The 17,072-nt window shown below is 46.6% G+C and overlaps 1 protein-coding gene and 1 non-coding gene across 3 annotated transcripts in view; one reads left to right on the top strand and one right to left on the bottom strand.

Moving 5' to 3' along the window:
- The first annotated feature begins 4,209 nt into the window (after nt 1–4,209).
- The window catches only part of CNNM3 (cyclin and CBS domain divalent metal cation transport mediator 3), a 32,913-nt gene continuing 20,050 nt past the window's right edge, over nt 4,210–17,072 (top strand). For both annotated transcript variants that reach the window (XR_013225789.1, XM_077305288.1), the window contains exon 1: nt 4,210–5,708. Coding sequence is in view for 1 of the 2 variants with exons in the window: in XM_077305288.1 (XP_077161403.1) it covers nt 4,277–5,708 (1,432 nt within the window). In the remaining variant the exon portion in view is untranslated. The remainder of the gene's footprint in view (nt 5,709–17,072) is intronic.
- Nucleotides 13,513–13,581, bottom strand: TRNAG-ACC (transfer RNA glycine (anticodon ACC)). The gene has a single exon. It is a non-coding gene; the product is annotated as a tRNA-Gly (tRNA).

The following is a 17,072-nucleotide window of genomic DNA, read 5'->3' as shown; positions in this document are numbered from 1 at the left end:
CTCCCAGCCTCATGGGCAAAGCTTTCAGACAGCTGCCTTACCACTCTGCGGCACAAGAGGCTCATTAGGCTTTGAATACGTTTGCTTTTTAATTTCTGGGGCAAGAAGGTGGCGATCTTACGAAAATTGACTTGAACGTGAGTTGCACTGAAATCTGTGAGATTTAACTTTCAGGGGCACAATTTGACAGCAACTAATCTGCAGACATGAACTCAAGATCCCTGAAAAGATTTGCCTGCTGATTTCTGCCAGTCAAGCTGCACTTAGAGTCACAGGAGCAGAGGGGAATGCTCTCTCTCTCTCCATACATGATCATCCTGTTTTGTCTCTATTTTGCATTGATTTCAGTTTCAACACTATTGGCCCCTGTTTAATAGGGACCATCCTGTTTTTCCTGTTTTCTGTTCCCAATGAATCATTGTCTTTATTTTGGCTTTGGAGGAGATTTGTGGTTGTCCTTCAAAAACACTGTTACTCTTAACAACAAAGTCTTAAATAGTTAACCCCTTCTACACCTGTTGACTTCAGTTGATTTACATACCTCCAACATCATTTAGGATTCCACAGTAAATCATTAGAGATTTTCATGTTGCCATCTTTTCCCTGGGCCTCCAGGAGGGAAGGAGGGCAGATGTCTCTATTTAATTAATGCATGTAAATGTACATATTTGAATACTGAAGCACGGTGCTCTAGCCTGCCTTTCATTTCTCACAGTACAGGGGAGGAGTTGGGATTACTGATCGGGCTCTGTTTAGTACACCTTTAAAAACAGAAACTATCTGTTTTTAAACTGATATAAAATGAGTCACTGAACAATAAACGCATATATAAGCAGTATAAGCTAATACCAGTGAGAGAAGGCAGCATAGTATGATCCCATCAGATTTCAAAAGCTAAGGAGAGTCAATACTAAATTGGAAATAAGACCACTCGTGAAGGCTGTGCAGGGGAAAGCACTGGCAAATCAGTGCTTTCTCACATGCTTCTCACATGCGAGTTCCACCATAAGGCATCCTGCTCTGACACATAAACCTGCCCTAATCCAAAAGGTACAAGTACTCTACTGCAAGCATCCCCTGCCACCAAGCAGGGTTTTTCCACATGTAAGAAAAAACCTGCTGCTTGGATGTCGCTGCAAATACATTTTAAAAAAATGAATGCGATGTTTGCCAGGCCTCTCCCCCTCTTTCATGTTTTCTCACTCTTGTAATTGGCAAAAGTGGGAGATGTAATATCCGCAAACTTTTAAAAAACGAAGTGAGGGGTCCTAGGCTCACTCACCCAAATTTCCAATTAAAGGAGTCTGGTAGTAGATGATATGAAATACTTCCACCTGAGATCCTGGATAGCTGCTGCCAGAGTAGTCAATATGTGTCAGGATGACACATATTGAAATAAACACTTCTCTTGAAATAAACACTTCTCTTGAAACAAGAAAGTTGGTTTATTCGAAGCAGCTCTGCCAGGACTTAAAAAGCCGAATCTGGCACCCAGGGCACAAGTTACGGTTCTTAACCTTCCATTTTCCCGCCAAGGCAAGTTCACATCCCCCTTAGACAACCCCCCCCCCCACCAGACCTTGATAAATCAGTAGTCTAGCTCAGTATATAGTACCTTCATGTACTGTATCTGTATCTCATGTTACCTGGAAATATAATTTCTGTAAAAGTGATTATATGGGCAATGGCCTATCTTTTGCTACCTTTCTATACCTCTCTGCTGGTAGCTCCTTGCATGGAGAAAGGTCAGGTTACAGATACAGGCATTTTTTTCATAGGTTGGAGAAAGCTTCCCAAGTGGTTGCTCTGGTCAAGAAAGAGCATTGACACCCACAAACCTGAAGTCCAGGTTTTAAAAATACCATCCAGATGCCATTCAGCTGTGCCCATTTCTGGGGAGAGGGCTTTTACAAAAATTCCAACAGACATTTTTGAATAACTCAACTCAGTTGCAGAATGCTTTTCTAAAACTCTGGCAATATCCGTAAGAGATGCCTGATAGTCACTTCTTAAATAAAAGAACTTGTGCCTTTTGCACTGGTGCCAAGGGTTCATTTGATGCATTAGAACAAGAGTCATTCCAGGTGTGTAGATTTCAATGGTTTTAGATTAGGATTGCACTGTCAGTATGGCACTAAATGTCAACATCCTGCACTGGAGATACGGTTTGTGTGGTCCAAGAAATAAACATCAGGTTCCTGGCAATGACCCCAGGAATGGGCTGGTCCAGTTGGGGGTCTGCCATATTGAATTCAAGTATAAACATTTATTTTGCTTGTCTGACCATATGCAGAACAATCACTCTGTAGTGATTAGATTCTGGGACAACCAGGTTCAGATCTCCACTCTGCCATGAAGTTCCCAGGATGACCTTAGGCCCATCTCAGTCTAACCTACCACACAGGTATTTTTGTGAGGGTAAAAGGGAAGGAAGAAAGAATGATATTCTTTTGCAGTTCCCATGCAAAAGGAAAATGCAGCATAAATAAATAAGCAAAAGCAGAGACTTTAAATGATGTGTACCTTTTTCTTCTTTGCAAAGCAGAGGACTGAGCATTACAATCCCTTCTTGTCCCTATTCCTGCTCTGCACTGAGAGTCCAGGATGCACCAATCTGGACAGATCTCAAAAACTAAGCAGGGTCAGCCCCGGTTAATATTTGGATAGAAAAGCGCACATGGGGTCACTATGCAGAGGCAGGAAATGGCAATCCATCTCTGAAAGTATATTGCCTTGAAACCCCTACTGGTTTGCCATAACTCAGTTATGACTTGATGGCCAGAAAAGGGGTGGCGGGGAGAGGCCAGTTCATATCTGAAAATGGTTCACACACGAATGGACATCTGCAGAGCAATACTTCAAATTACTCCAGCATCAATCGCCTGATTTCAATGAGTTTAAACTGGAGTCACTGCAACATAACACTTGATTGCTGGCGATAATGCATTAACAATAGCCAATAGGAGCGCATCCATGATTTTTTGCACAATGTGTTGCTAAATGCGCTCCTTAGTAGTCGGGTTGCCAACCGCTCCTACCTGGTGGAATGAGTTCCCGGAAGAGCTGAGGGCCCTCTGGGTTCTGCAGGGCCTGCTAGACGGAGCTCTTCTGCCAGGCTTTTGGTTGAGGCCGGCTGAATATTGGGCTATAAGAGTGGATCTTCCCCTGCCCTTGCAACATCTGGATTCCCCTGGGGCCATCCATCGCCCCAGCTTCACATCTGTTGGACACTGCTGGGAGTAGGTGAAGGAGGAATACGGGTCTACGAGGATATTGTTATGCCTGCCACCTTTGTCTTTTTAAATGGTGTTTATTTTATTGTATTGTATTATCGGTGAGGTGGTAATCTTACTGTCCTATGTTTTTACTCTATTGTGAACTGCCACGAGCCAGCTGGTCCAGGAGTTGGCGGTATAAAAATGTAATAATAAATACAATAAATAAATTACAACTCATCTCCAGGCTACAGAGAATCGTTTCTCTGGGGAAAAATGGTAGGCTTGCAGCGTGGACTCTGCCTATGGCTTTATAACCCACAGTGGTCCTTTCCCTACCTGCACCGTGCTGTCCCCCAGCCCCACCCCCAAATCTCCAGGAATCTCCAACCTGTAGTTGGCAGCCGTATTGACGAGGACTCCCCCAATCCCAGCCCCCCTAATTTCCCGGGAGTGCGTCTCACTGAGCTTAAGGGACTCCACACCCATGTGCCTGCGCATCCAACTGCAGACTTAGGTGACAATTCTACAACGTTCAGTTCGCAGCAAGTCCCACTGAAAACTGCAGAAGCAAAACCCCTAAACGGGGATGCACCGGGGCGACCGTAGGCACAACTGAGAATTGGGAGAAATCCCCAGTAGAAAGCGCCAGGTTGACGCAGAAGCAACAGTGGAAACACGATCTCGCTGCCCGGGAACGAAGGGGGTTACCCCGCTCCGCGTCACGAGACCCCGGGAAGCCCCGGATCCCCAACTGAAGAGCGGCGAGGACACCTCCGCGCATGACAATAGAGGGACGCTGTGCCTTTAAGAGGCAACCCTCCGCCTTGTTTATAACGCGGCGCCACCGAACTTGCCCTGTCTCCCCCCCCCTTGATCGGCCCCGCCCCCGCCCCTGCCCATTGGATCGAGGCCTCCAGCCCCTCTTCCGCATTGGCCAAGGGGGCCGCAGTCAGGTTCGGCGGCGCCCGAAGGGGAGTCAGCTGACCTTGCTCTGCCCAGTCCACTCCCCCTAGTAGCTCCTTCTGCTGCTGCGGCTCCAGCTGCTGCTGGCTCTGGCGATGGTGGGCGACTGCCGCGTGCTGGTGCCGCTGCTGCTGGGCTGGGCTGCTGCCTTGTGGCTGGGCTGCGTGGCCGTGCAAGGGGAGGGCTCCGCTGTCAATGCCTCTCTGCGCTCCAGAGCCCCCCACAGCTTCGGGAAGCCGGGCCCCCCTCACCCCAGGGTGCTGGGCTTCTGCCTCGAGGAGGGCGCCCTGGCCAGGGGGAGCCTCATCAGGGCTACCCCCGGGGCCACCTTCCGCCTGCGCTTGTATGGGACCGGCCTCAGCAACCACAGCTGGCCCTGGGTGGCCTTCGTGCCCCTGGGAAGGCCCTGTGCCGTTCCCGAAGGGGAGCCTTCCTCCACGCCCTCCCCGGCTGGTGCCCCCGAATTGCTTTTGCACGACGTCCTGCCCGTTGGGGAGTATGCCGTGCTGGTGACCGTGAAGGTGGCCCCTGGAGGTACCCAGGGGCAGTATCACCTGTGTAGCCTGGCGGGGCCTGGGAACCAGTGGGCGGCAGCTGCCCCTGGGGACGCTATCTTGGTGACGGAAGATGAGGGTGGGGGTGGGAGGGTGGCAGCCGTGGCCTTGCCCCCTCCCTTCGCACCCTGGCTTCTGGGCACGCTCGTGGCCTTGCTGCTAGCTTTCTTGGCCTTGCTCCGGGCATTGCAGCTCAGCACTCTGTGGCTGGATCCGGTGGAACTGTACGTGCTGCGGGACTGTGGGTCGGAATCTGAGCGAGAAGCTTCCAAAGTTCTGGAGACTGTCCGACAACGTGGGACATTTGTCCTTTGCTCTCTGCTGCTCCTGAGCTCCTTGGCGAATGCTGCCTTGGCAGTGCTTTTCTATACAGCGGTGGAGATGTTGGTGCCCGCTATCCTAGGTGTGGCGGCTCTGGTCTTTCTTTTAGCTGAGGTGCTGCCTTTCACCATCAGTTCACGGTGGGGACTTTTGTTGGCCCCCCGGGGGCTCTGGCTCACCCAGCTCTTCATGCTTCTCACCTTCCCGATCTCGCTACCGCTCAGCAAGGTGCTGGAACTCGCTTTGCACCATGACACCAGCACGTGCCTCCTGCGGGAGAAGATCCTGGACATGGTGCGCAACAGTGACCCCTACAATGAGTTTGTGCGGGAGGAGTTCAGCAAGGGCGCCCTGCGGAACAAGACGGTTGAGGATGTGCTGACGCCGCTGGATGAGTGCTTCATGCTGAACGCGAATGCTGTGCTGGACTTCAACAACATGTCGATGATCATGCAGAGCGGCTACACTCGCATCCCTGTCTATGAAGAGGAGCGCACCAACTTGGTGGACATGCTTTACGTCAAGGACTTGGCCATGGTCGACCCTGACGATTGCACCCCTCTCAGCACCATCATCAAGTTCTACAACCACCCGCTTCACTTTGTCTTCAATGACACGAAGCTAGATGCTGTTCTGGAGGAGTTCAAGCGAGGTAAATTGGACACCCCCTCAGGGGTAGAATGTTTCCTTTGTATGGAAAAGCTTCCTGTATTCCACAGAATCCTGGGGTTTCCGTAATGAGAAGGTCAGTAATGGAAAGCACGTTCTGCTGAAAGAGGATTTGTCCACCTCTGCCAGTTTACCTCTGCCAGTTTAATCTGATGTGCAATCAAAGGGGAGTGTTGGGTGTGTTCTAAGGAGCATCCTCAGTTTACCACAACATTACAACATCAGCTTGTGATGCTGTGAGACCCAACATGTCTGTTGTGTGTGCATGCTGGGACATGCAATAATGATGGGCTACATGGATTGGGAAGAGGGAAGGGGGTCATGCGTTGGCTTCATTCCCCCTCCCCAGGAGTGCCCCAATTTCTCCAGATCTGTCTGTCCCACACTTTCAAACTTTCTCTGATCAGCAAGCAGCTTTCAGAAAACATCAAAAGTACAAAAAATAATAGAGTATCATTAAACATGCCAAACAACATGGCAGTAATCAGATTCGAAAATTTGAAATTGTAGCTTGACTAAAAGCTGGACAGCAACATTGCCTAAAACCAGTTCCCATATCAATAAAATGCTACTTAGCAGCATAGCAAGTACAACTACCAAAATCAACCAAAACTGTGAGATAAACATGACAAGGAAGTGCCAGGTAAAAAGATGCCTTTTTCCAGGCATGACAAACATCAGAATTAGTTCCAAGTGGGTGGATGTGAGGAGGGCCTTTCTGGGATGATGGCATAGGACAGGGTAGTCCTGTAGCCATCCAATTAAGATAAGAGGGGGATTTGCAAAGCCCTCACAGATAATGTCTTAGCAGAAGTACATCTGAAAGCTGTGTAGTTCTCAAAACATTCATTCCCTATAACTTTAAGTGATTAACGGACCTACTATCATATTTTGTACCAGTTGAAGCTTCTGAGCTATATCTGAAGACAGCTTGTGATATTGTGGTTTGTCTTTGAGTTCTGGCCTTAGTGCTTAAACGGGTCCTGAGTTCCCTCTAAAGAGCCTTATCAGGATGACTGTGCTGGTCTTACGGAGTGCCAAACTGAATCAAAAAAAGAAATCAGTAGACTGACTAATAAAAGTTTTTCAAAATCCAAGCGTTATTCCTTGTGTTTCTTATGCCTTATTTTCAAAATAATGAATTGTTCAAAAGTACTTAAAAGTAATCTACTAAGTATTCAGAGGTAACCAGAAGTAATCATATTACCTTTGATTATCTGGGACCCTGTTTTGATTACTTCTTGTTACCTTTGAATACTTAGTAGATTACTTTTAAGTACTTTTGAACAATTCATTATCTTGAAAACCAAATAACGCAAGGAATAACTCTTGGATTTAGAAAAAATGTTTATTATTCAGCTGACTGATTTCCTTTTTTGATTCGGTTTGAATTTCTGAGGAATCGATGGTTCTATTCTGGGTCTTACAGAGTGACCCTAGAGCAAAGTGATAACTTTTATTGGACCAGCAAATAACCAGCGATCATTGCCAGCTGTGTGGTTTTATTCTGCTCATGTGTGTAATCACAAGGTAAAAACATTTTGTAGAGTTCACCATTCTCATTGCACCTTAAAGAGCAAATCTGGTTTATTTGTGTATTGATAATGTTGCCATTCTGCCCTCGGGTTCCTGGGGCAGTGAACCACAAAAATGCATCAACAATCAATTTCAGAGCTCAGTAAAGCAAGGGGAGCGCTTTTTGCCTTAGGCAGTGGCTTCTAGTGTTATTGGATGGAAAGCAGTTCCTTTTACAGGAACTCATGAGAGAAGCAGCAAACTGTCTTCCAGTATAGAAACTCTTGTCTAGTCACCTTTAAGCAATCCTTATTTGCCTCGAGTGACCAACCAAGTGGCTGTTTATGAAATGCTGTCTCCTGGAAGCTATATATTGCACAAGCTGCAGTGAAGCAGTTACTGGAAACCTATTCTATACTCTTTTGAGGTTAGCAGGGTAAACGCTGATGTGGTATCTAGTACAGGTTCAGAAATGCTCTCTCACTCACTGCACGTGAACTTCCCCACACATTTTAAGTGGAACATTCAGTCATAGAATCATAGAGTTGGAAAGGACCTCCAGGTTAATCTAGCCCAGTGGTTCTCAACCTTTAATACAGTTCCTCATGTTGTGGCGACCCCCAACCATAAAATTATGCAAGTGTTCCTTCACAGAAATTAAACCGAAACTGACCAATGGCATGAAGATCCGTGTTCATGATGGTATATAAATTGTATATAAATTGGTGGGGGCCTTCAGGAGGAGCGGCAACAGGAAAGGGTCGTTCTACCCCCAAAGGGGTCCTGACCCCCAGGTTGAGAACCACTAATCTAGCCCATCCCCCTGCAGGAATGGGAGCAGTCATGCAAGCCCCCACTTCCAATCTGTAGTGGTACAGACTAGAAACAGATTGGTCACCTCCTAGACCAGGGGTAGTCAAACTGCGGCCCTCCAGATGTCCATGGACTACAATTCCCAGGAGCCCTGGGCTCCTGGGAATTGTAGTCCATGGACATCTGGAGGGCCGCAGTTTGACTACCCCTGTCCTAGACGTATACTACATAGTACAGAAGCAGCCCTGTTATCCTCTGGCATGGCACATCGGTGGGATCTGTAGCTAAGTGCTTCATAACAAATGCATCTGGATGAAAATCTAGAAGAGCTGTAGTAAAAAAAAATCACAGAATGGTTTTAGGGCTGGATTAGATGAAGCTTTAGGAAGATTTATGGATTTGAATGTTTTTCATTGGGAAATAGCAGCTTTATGGTCCCACTTTATTGTTTTCCTGCTGTCAAACATCCCCTGGAGTTGCTACCTGTCGCCTTCAGGGGGAAATGATAAAGCTTGTCTATCTGTTGTCTTCATGTTGGGGCAAATAGCAATTTTAGGAAACCATTTAAAGTTGGCAGAATGGTATGTGGGGCAATGAAAGGTTAAAATATCCTCTGTGAGAATGCCCCAGCCAGAATTTCAGGGGTGAAGACCATCAATCTGCTTGGAGATCAATGTAAAGATTAGTTATTAGTAGTCCATTTGGGCCCAATCTGTGAATGGATTTTCCAAGTTTTTTGTTATTGTTGGTGGTGCTATTTTTTTGTTTGTCTATGGAAGTTTACGCTACTGTTTGCAGATAGGGCTATGTATGTTCTGACTCTGCATTGACATAGGGAAAGCTAAGTAGGCATGGAAGTCAGCTTCCTGGGAAAACTTCCATTTTCATCTTAAATGAACCCTCTAGTCCTTTCTGTCTGTAAAACTACACCTGCAAGGGCCTCCTGAAAATCTCAAATGCCAGAGAGGTGGCTATGAATTAGGCGATCCATCTTGAATCTTCAGTGCTGTCATGAGCAAGACCATAAATAAATTTTGCAAAATAACCATGCAAAGTTAATTAAACAAACGAAAAGCATTTTTGACAAGGCTTTTGACGAGGCACTTCACCAAAGACTCCTGAGTAAACTTATCCGTCATGGGATAATAGGACAAGTTCTCTTATGGATTAAAGAGTAGTTAAATGACAGGAAGCAAAGAACAGGAATCAGTGGGCAATTCATAAAACAGGGAAGCCCTGTCCCTCTGCATTGGAGCAATGTACAAATAATGTCTGCACATCTTGAAATGTTCCACTGCAGCCAAGTAAACTGCTTTTAAGAAAAGAAACCCCAAGAGCTGAGCTTTCCAGAATCTAGATTGTATACCATGTTCTGCACAGGCAACCTGTTAAATGATTGTGAGCCGTGATTTTAGAAACTGTTCCCAGTTCTCCAGGGTTCCCTTCCTGTGGACTCCCCCACCCTACCCCCGGCACATGCTGCATTTCTCCCTTTCTTTGTGGAACCAAATGTGACATAATTGGACTTTGCGTAGATCATACATGAGCAGCTTTGCAGGGACATTCTCAAAGCCTTCCCCACAATAATAAAGGCAGTGTGTGCCCTGGCCAAAGAGAGGAGGTGAGGCCTTTGATTCTGGTCACAAAGAATTATGCAAACAAAATGGCAAATTAATTTCTGGGTTTTTCTTTTTAGACCCCCCCCCCCCAGCAAACACTTGAGGGAAATGGTCCTAAGATCACTGTTTAAGCCAGCCTTTCTCAACCTTTTTATCAATGAGCAACTCCTGATACATTCTTCAGGCTTTGAGGAACCCCAGATGTGGGTAGAATATGGCTATGAAGCATAGCTGTGTACATGCCCAGCCAGGACCCCTCCCCTCTCTTCCCCCGCTAGGCCCGTCATTGGCTACTTTAGGAGGGGTGGGTGGGTCAACAGGACCACATATACTCATATCACCTGATAAAAGTTTAACAGATTTTTAAAATATATAAAAAATTAATTAACTCCCACCCATTCAGGAAACTCTTCCAGGGCCGTCAAGAAACCCCAGGGTTTCACAAAACCCTGGTTTATGCCATTTACTTCTTCTATTGTCTGCTTCCTCCTGTTGTCTGAATTTGCTGAGACATCTCTATGGGCATGTGCAAAATCCTAGGAGACATTTGGATTTTGGCCCGTGATCTTTGGAATGGTGGAAGAGGGAGATTCAAATATTAGCCGAGATCAATTTTGTCAGTTGTTCCATAAATATAGATGGGTGTCCTAAATTCACAGGTTGTGGTGGAGCTTCTGTAAAATTCTGTTTTGTCAATTATTGGTACAACAACCTGAGGTTAGAATGCTGACTCTGTATAATAAGGTGACAATTGGCAGGGTATTTGGGTTACTTCCCCGGTTACTTATTTCCACTAGATAAGAAGATGGTGCCCAAATTGACCAACCATATTCCAAATCAACAACTTGAGTTGATTGCATTATTTAGTCCAGGAGTAGTCAAACTGCGGCCCTCCAGATGTCCATGGACTACAATTCCCAGGAGCCCCTGCCAGCATTCGCTGGCAGGGGCTCCTGGGAATTGTAGTCCATGGACATCTGGAGGGCCGCAGTTTGACTACACCTGATTTAGTCCCTATGGAATTTTCTTGTAACTATCCCCAGCACACATATACACACTTTCTATAGTGTAATAGAGCTGGGATTCAGGTCAACAGTTTTGCCTTTGGCCATGCATCTTTTAAACGATTGGAACTTGCAGGATTTTTTTTAAATTGTACTCCGAAAGGGTCATGCAGACAGCTAACTGGGTAACCAGTCTGGAAGGGTTTATTTTCTTTAGAATTCCTGTAGTCTAGGAATGTCTGGCTTAGAAAGGAAAAGTGCATAGCTATAATTTCTAAGTGAGTAAGGCATTGCTAGTTTGGTGTAGTGGTTAGGAGTGTGGACTTCTAATCTGGCATGCCGGGTTTGATTCTGCGCTCCTCCACATGCAGCCAGCTGGGTGACCTTGGGCTGGCCACAGCACTGATAAAGCTGTTCTGACAGAGCAGTGATATCAGGGCTCTCTCAGCCTCACCCACCTCACAGGGAGAGAGGAAAGGAAAAGGGACAGGGAGAGGGAAGGTGACTGTAAGCTCCTTTGAGATTCCTTCGGGTAGAGAAAAGTGGCTTATAAGAAGCAACTCTTCTTCTTCTTCTTCTTCTTCTTCTTCTTCTTCTTCTTCTTCTTCTTCTTCTTCTTCTTCTTCTTCTTCTTCTTCTTCTAATTAAGGTTGTCAGCCTTCAGGTGGGGCCTGGAGATCTCCTGGAGTTGCAACTCATCTTGAGGCTATGGAGATCAGTTCCCCTGGAGAGAATGGGTGATGTGGAGGATAGACTCATGGTGTTGTACCCTGCTGAGGTCCCTCCCAAGGTGCTAACACATGATGAGACTCTGAATAAGCAAGGTCACAAGAAGGTAGCCATATAGCAGCCAGTATGCATTGGCTGGCCTTCTGCCAGCCTGCGTATGCTGGCAGTGATTATGCCAGCTTTTGTGTATTCTGCATCCATACTTACCAATCAGACATTTGTATGGAATGAAAAATCCAGCATGCAAAATATCTGTATTCTGGCCCCTCAGTGCTGCAGATGAAAGTCTCCAGTACTCACCTGTGCTCTTAATGCAATCTTGAGAAGAGCTTTCCCTTTTCCTTGTGTGTTTGTAAGGGTTATAAGGGAAAGGGCTTAAGTCAAGGGTGGCTAAGCTGTGACTCTCCAGATGTTCATGGACGACAGTTCCTACAAGCCCCTGGCAATTGACCATGCTGGCAGGGGCTCATGGGGATTGTAATCCATCACCATCTGAAGAGCCACAGTTTGGCTGCCTCTGGCTTAAGTAGTGGGGACAGGGGAACAGATTGGATTTGAGAACATTGGAAGGCAAAAGAAGACCTTGCAAGAAAAAAAAACCCCTTCACTTCTTGAACCACCCAGTTCAGTTCTTTACACACTTTGTAGGGCAAGGATTTCAGTCTTTGTGTTATCCACAGCAGGGCCCCTGACTCCTCCCAGCACAAGTGTAGGAACTCCTGCAGCTTGAATGCAAAAGAGGAATATCAAAGGGAGGGTCACAGCTGGAGGACAGTTGCAATGGGCTCTGCTAGGTTCTGGATTCCCCACTTTAGACCTGCTTAGCCAAAGCATCAATCTGTTCTCCAGGAGATCTAGAGAGATTCTGAAGCAGACCATTTCCCATTCCAAGCATACATCCCACTCCATGTGCCCATCACCTTCTTGAATGGTCTTTTCCTCAACATTAGAACTTCTTTTGGGTGAAACTCTTCCACATACACAGGATGCCTGAAGCTTTTCTTTCCCCTGGTGATAGTAGCATAAAGTTTTCTAGGTCAGTGGTATCACTTCCAGAGAAACTTGAACACCAGCATTTCTCTTTAAATTGATCTCCATCTGCCCTTAAGTGTTCATTCTCATGTTCCTGATCATTGTTCCTCACTTGCTGGGTGAGCAGCCAGGAGCGTAATGAAGGACACCACCTTGGAGTCCAGATGCCCCACATCCTTCAGCTTTCAACTCTCACCAAAACTTTCCTACCTTGCTGTTCTCTTTTACAGCATTTGAACTTCGTTCTGTTTTCTTGCATGTGTTCTGAAGGCCTTTTTAGATACTAAATGAGCGGTAGTCAAACTGCGGCTCTCCAGTTGTCCACGGACTACAATTCCCATGAGCCCCTGCCAGCAAATGCTGATGGGAATTGGGAATTGTAGTCTCATGGGAATTGTAGTCCATGGACATCTGGAGGGCTGCAGTTTGACTACCCCTGTACTAAATCATCCTGAGCATATAGCTGCAGTTTAGTACCAGCTTCTGAGGTCATAAAGGTGGGTCTTGAGCCAGAAGTCCCATCTGCTGAATCAAAACAGAAGGCGTGGCCATAAGCCTTTCTCTCTTTGTTCTCCCAGTTCCCTGAAATACATTGAAGCACCTTCCCCACAAATGAGGTTCCTGAGTGACATCTTTGTCCATGTCTTTGGGTCCTGTTTAAGATATGAATAATGTTATGGACTGCCCAGGGAACCTGATGGGCAGTAGATTCCAGACGAAGCACATAACATGTTTGGTCAGTTGCAACAGAAGTGTCTATATTGCAACAAAAAAAACAGAAAATCCTTGTGCCATTTCAAAGACTGACCTGTATTGGGGTATACAGTTGCTGTTTTCTGTCGGGCAAGAGTATACTTTGACAGATGCATGAAGTATTTTCCACAGTTGACAGATATGTACATATCCAGTAAACGGTGAACACAATTTGTTAGCCATTAAAAGTGCCATGAGATGCATGAAACTTGTGCTGAATCAGACCATTAGTGCATCAAGGTTAGTGTATTCAGACTGGCAACAGCTTTTCAGGGTCTCAGGCAGGGGTCTTTCACATCTCCTACCACCTGGTCCTCTCCACTAGAGATGCCAGGGGTTGAACCTGGGACCTTCTGCATGGTAAGCAGATGCTCTACCACTGAGCCATGACGGGAGTGTGTGTGTGTGTGTGTTTAGGGGATGTTGTATGACAAAAGGTGATGTTGTAATTGTCAGAACATTGGATTACAGATGCATCCACACAAACAGTATGCTGCCTTTCCCTGTTATCACTCCTACGGATGCAGAGACATTCACACAGCCATTAATTACTAGACAGTTTTATTTCCCCAATGTTTTGTGAACCAAACTGAATTGAAGGGGACTGATTAGCTGTTTTAGCAAAGAATTATCATATGGCATCATATGGCTTAATTTGGCTGTTGTGCCACAGTTTACCATAATTAGCTTTTGCCTTATATCGCCACTGTTATGATGGTTGTTCATTAGTCTGAGGAAGAGTGCATGCACTCAAAAGCTCACACCTTGAATAAATCTTTGTTGGTCTTAAAGGTGTTATTGGACTCTTTTTGTTGTGCTACTTTAGAACAACACGACTACCCACTTGAATCACACTTGCAATGTGGCATCCATTGGGAGCTTTGTGCACACTTTCTTCCATCAGCTGCTGATTTCCTTGCATTCCCCCCCCTGCCATGCCACTGGAGTTGCTTTGGGGTGCTTTGTAAGTGGATCTGTAATTACTATTGCATTAAAGTGTAATATTTATTGACCTAAGGTAATGAGAGACTTGTGCTGAAAGTAAATATCTTCATGTATTGGGTGCCACAAAACTCTTAGCTGTTGTAACAGAATGCACAGTTAACTTGTGGAGTTCACTGCCACAAGGTGTGGTAATGACCCTTAGCATAAAGCTCCTTTTTAAAAAAAAGGTCTGGATAAATTCATAGGGCTTAAGTCACTCTCAGCGGCTGTGATAGTGAGACGGAACCTTCATTTCAGAGGCAGCGTATCTCTGAATACCAGCCATGGTCTGAACATCCGGGGAACACTGTTCCATTCAGATCCAGCTTGTGAGCTTTCAGAAAGCATCTGGATGCCTTTGTTGGATTTGGGACTAAATGCACTTTGGCCTAAGCCCGCAAGGCGATTTGTGTGATCTATAAAGACATTGGCGAGGCTGAGAACAAGCTCAGGTATTTAAATGGCTGCCTTTGTTCTCTCCTCCAGAAAGGGGCTATGTGAGGGAATACCTGCATGAACTAGGCTGCCTGACTGTGGTTTGAGGCGCAGTAGCCAAAGCCATGGATGGCTCACATTAAACAGAAACAGGCAAGTTGCTTACCTTTTGCCGCCTTTGAACTGTTTCTGTTTCAAGCTGGACTTTGCTTGTGATGGAGGACTGTGTGCCTTTGGGTCATCAATCTGAATAGCACTCATTCTGTATAATCTCTCAGGACCCTCATCCTGGTCTTAGAGAATCAAACAAGGTCTCTAAGTAAAGCACAGAACGTGAAGGCATTAATGCAGAAATGAAAGAAGCCCGAAGAAACTGCAGGATGCAGCTCTCCAAATCTCGGAAGCTGTTGCCTGTCAGAATTCTGGACTTTAGTGCAGTGGTCCCCAACCTTTTTCTCACCGGGGACCGGTCAACGCTTGACAATTTTACTGAGGCCCGGGGGGAGATAGTCATTTGCCGAGGGATGTCGCCGCCCCTTCCTGAGCCTCTGCTCCACTTGCTTTCCCACCGGTGCCCCTGACTTCCCGCTGCCCGCTGGGGGGGCGCTGTCAGCAGCAGTTGCGCAGTGCCACGCCAAGGGGGAGCTCTAGCTATGGCGGCTGCCGGAGAGCACCAAAGGTGAGCCGGCAGCAGAGTGGCAGGGAAGCCCCCGAGGCAGCAGCAGGGGAGGAGGACAAGGAGGAGCTGCTCCCCAGTAAAGACTAATGCACGGACCAGTCCTGGTCCCTAGACCGGGGGTTGGGGACCACTGCTTTAGTGGATTGAAGTGAGCCAACAAGGGGCTCAGGTTCTGAAAAATGTCCATTGAACATTCCAGTTATCCAGAGTTCTTAACAGCCCCGTGGGCCTACTTAGTATAGCGAGAGAAGGGCTTGTGTGCTTCCCCACCAGGGAGGAGTGTGAATCTGACAGGATGGTGGCAGAGAAGGATGGGTAGCAGTTCCACAGGGCTCTGAGACCCTCTGTGGTATAAGCAGTCCCTACTTAGCCCTGTGTGTTAAATAATATGAAGCAGCATTTGTAAAGCATTCTCTGTATTCAAAATGCTTCCTGTACACTGTCCCGGTCATCTTTATAGCTTCAGTGTACAGTAGGAGAGCATTGTAGATGGTGGAGGGGGATCCTGGGCCCAACTGGCTTGCCCATGGCCACTTAGTGGGTCTGTAGCAAAGAGGAGAGCTGAACTGGCAGCCTCCCTACTCCTCCTTTGCATAGCATTAGAAAAAAAACATTGCTGGGCCTTAATGAAGGACATGCCCCTCGGTCTCGGTCTCTCTCTCTCTCTCTCTCCCTGTCCTCCCCCCTATTGAAACACTTGGCAAGAATAGCTGGTTGCCACCCTTGACCTCTGCATAGTTGCAGGGATCTGGCTGCCCTGCTGAGGCGCAAGGCAGCTGAGCTCACAGGTTTAGTGCGCCGACTTTACGGTTTCCAGGGGTGCCTTTGAGAATAAGCCTCTGAAGAATCTTTTGCTTTCACACACACACACACACACACACACACACACACACCTTGCTTACCCATCCGCATTTGTCCACACTTGCAGTTAGGAGGCTGTTTGCCTCCTGCACATGACAGCAGTTGAGCGTCTTGCTCTTTTTTAATACCAATAGACATACGAGCTGAACCCCTTAGATAAAGGGCAGTTTTTGTGTTCCTGCTGCCCTTCTATGGCCAATGCCACTCAACTTGAGGTTAGCATTGTAACTGCAAGGCCAGAAATCAGTGTAAAGAAAGTAAGATTATGATCCTGACATAGCAACTCATAGCAAAGTTCCAAGGTGTGACAAGCTGCATGAGCATGTGAATGGCAAAGCATGTCCCAGTGCGCATTGGAATGTGCATATCAATCAGGGCAAGGCAGCACAGGTAGACAACACTCCTTGCTAGGATGCACATTCTGGCGCACTTCCAATGAATGCTCACAGCACTTTTTGAGGTCAGAATGTGGCACATGGAACATGTTGATCTCCTGGGGCATGGGGAATGTGTGGCCCTTCGCATATGATTCTGTTATTGAGGCATGGAGCCGTATGTACCACACAGTCTCAGGATATGGTCTAAACCTGACGAAGCTAAGCAGCTCTCACTGCTGAGCTACACATGCTTGGTGGTTCTGTGCTCCGTTTAAGTGTATATGTGGGTTTAAAAAAAACAAACAGTAGACTGCATCTACTAAAGTTGCAATTTAAAGGGAAGTACTAGAAAAGAACAAAGTGTTGGTCAAAAGAATCATGGAACTTCTGACAAGAGGCTCTGGGGACATGGACAGGATGCCTCTGGATACGCCTGCATTCTCTGCCTTCCGCTCCTTGGAGGAAGAGAAAGATACAAATAAAATAAATATTCTCTTTTTTTAAAAAATTGATGATGGCGAATGCTCTATGCCAGGGGGAATACGC

The sequence above is a fragment of the Paroedura picta genome, chromosome 12 (genome assembly GCF_049243985.1).
Source record: "Paroedura picta isolate Pp20150507F chromosome 12, Ppicta_v3.0, whole genome shotgun sequence".
In the NCBI taxonomy this organism is placed as follows: domain Eukaryota; kingdom Metazoa; phylum Chordata; class Lepidosauria; order Squamata; family Gekkonidae; genus Paroedura; species Paroedura picta.
The sequence above is the reverse complement of the archived record's forward strand: the minus strand, read 5'-3'. Positions and strand labels throughout refer to the sequence as shown.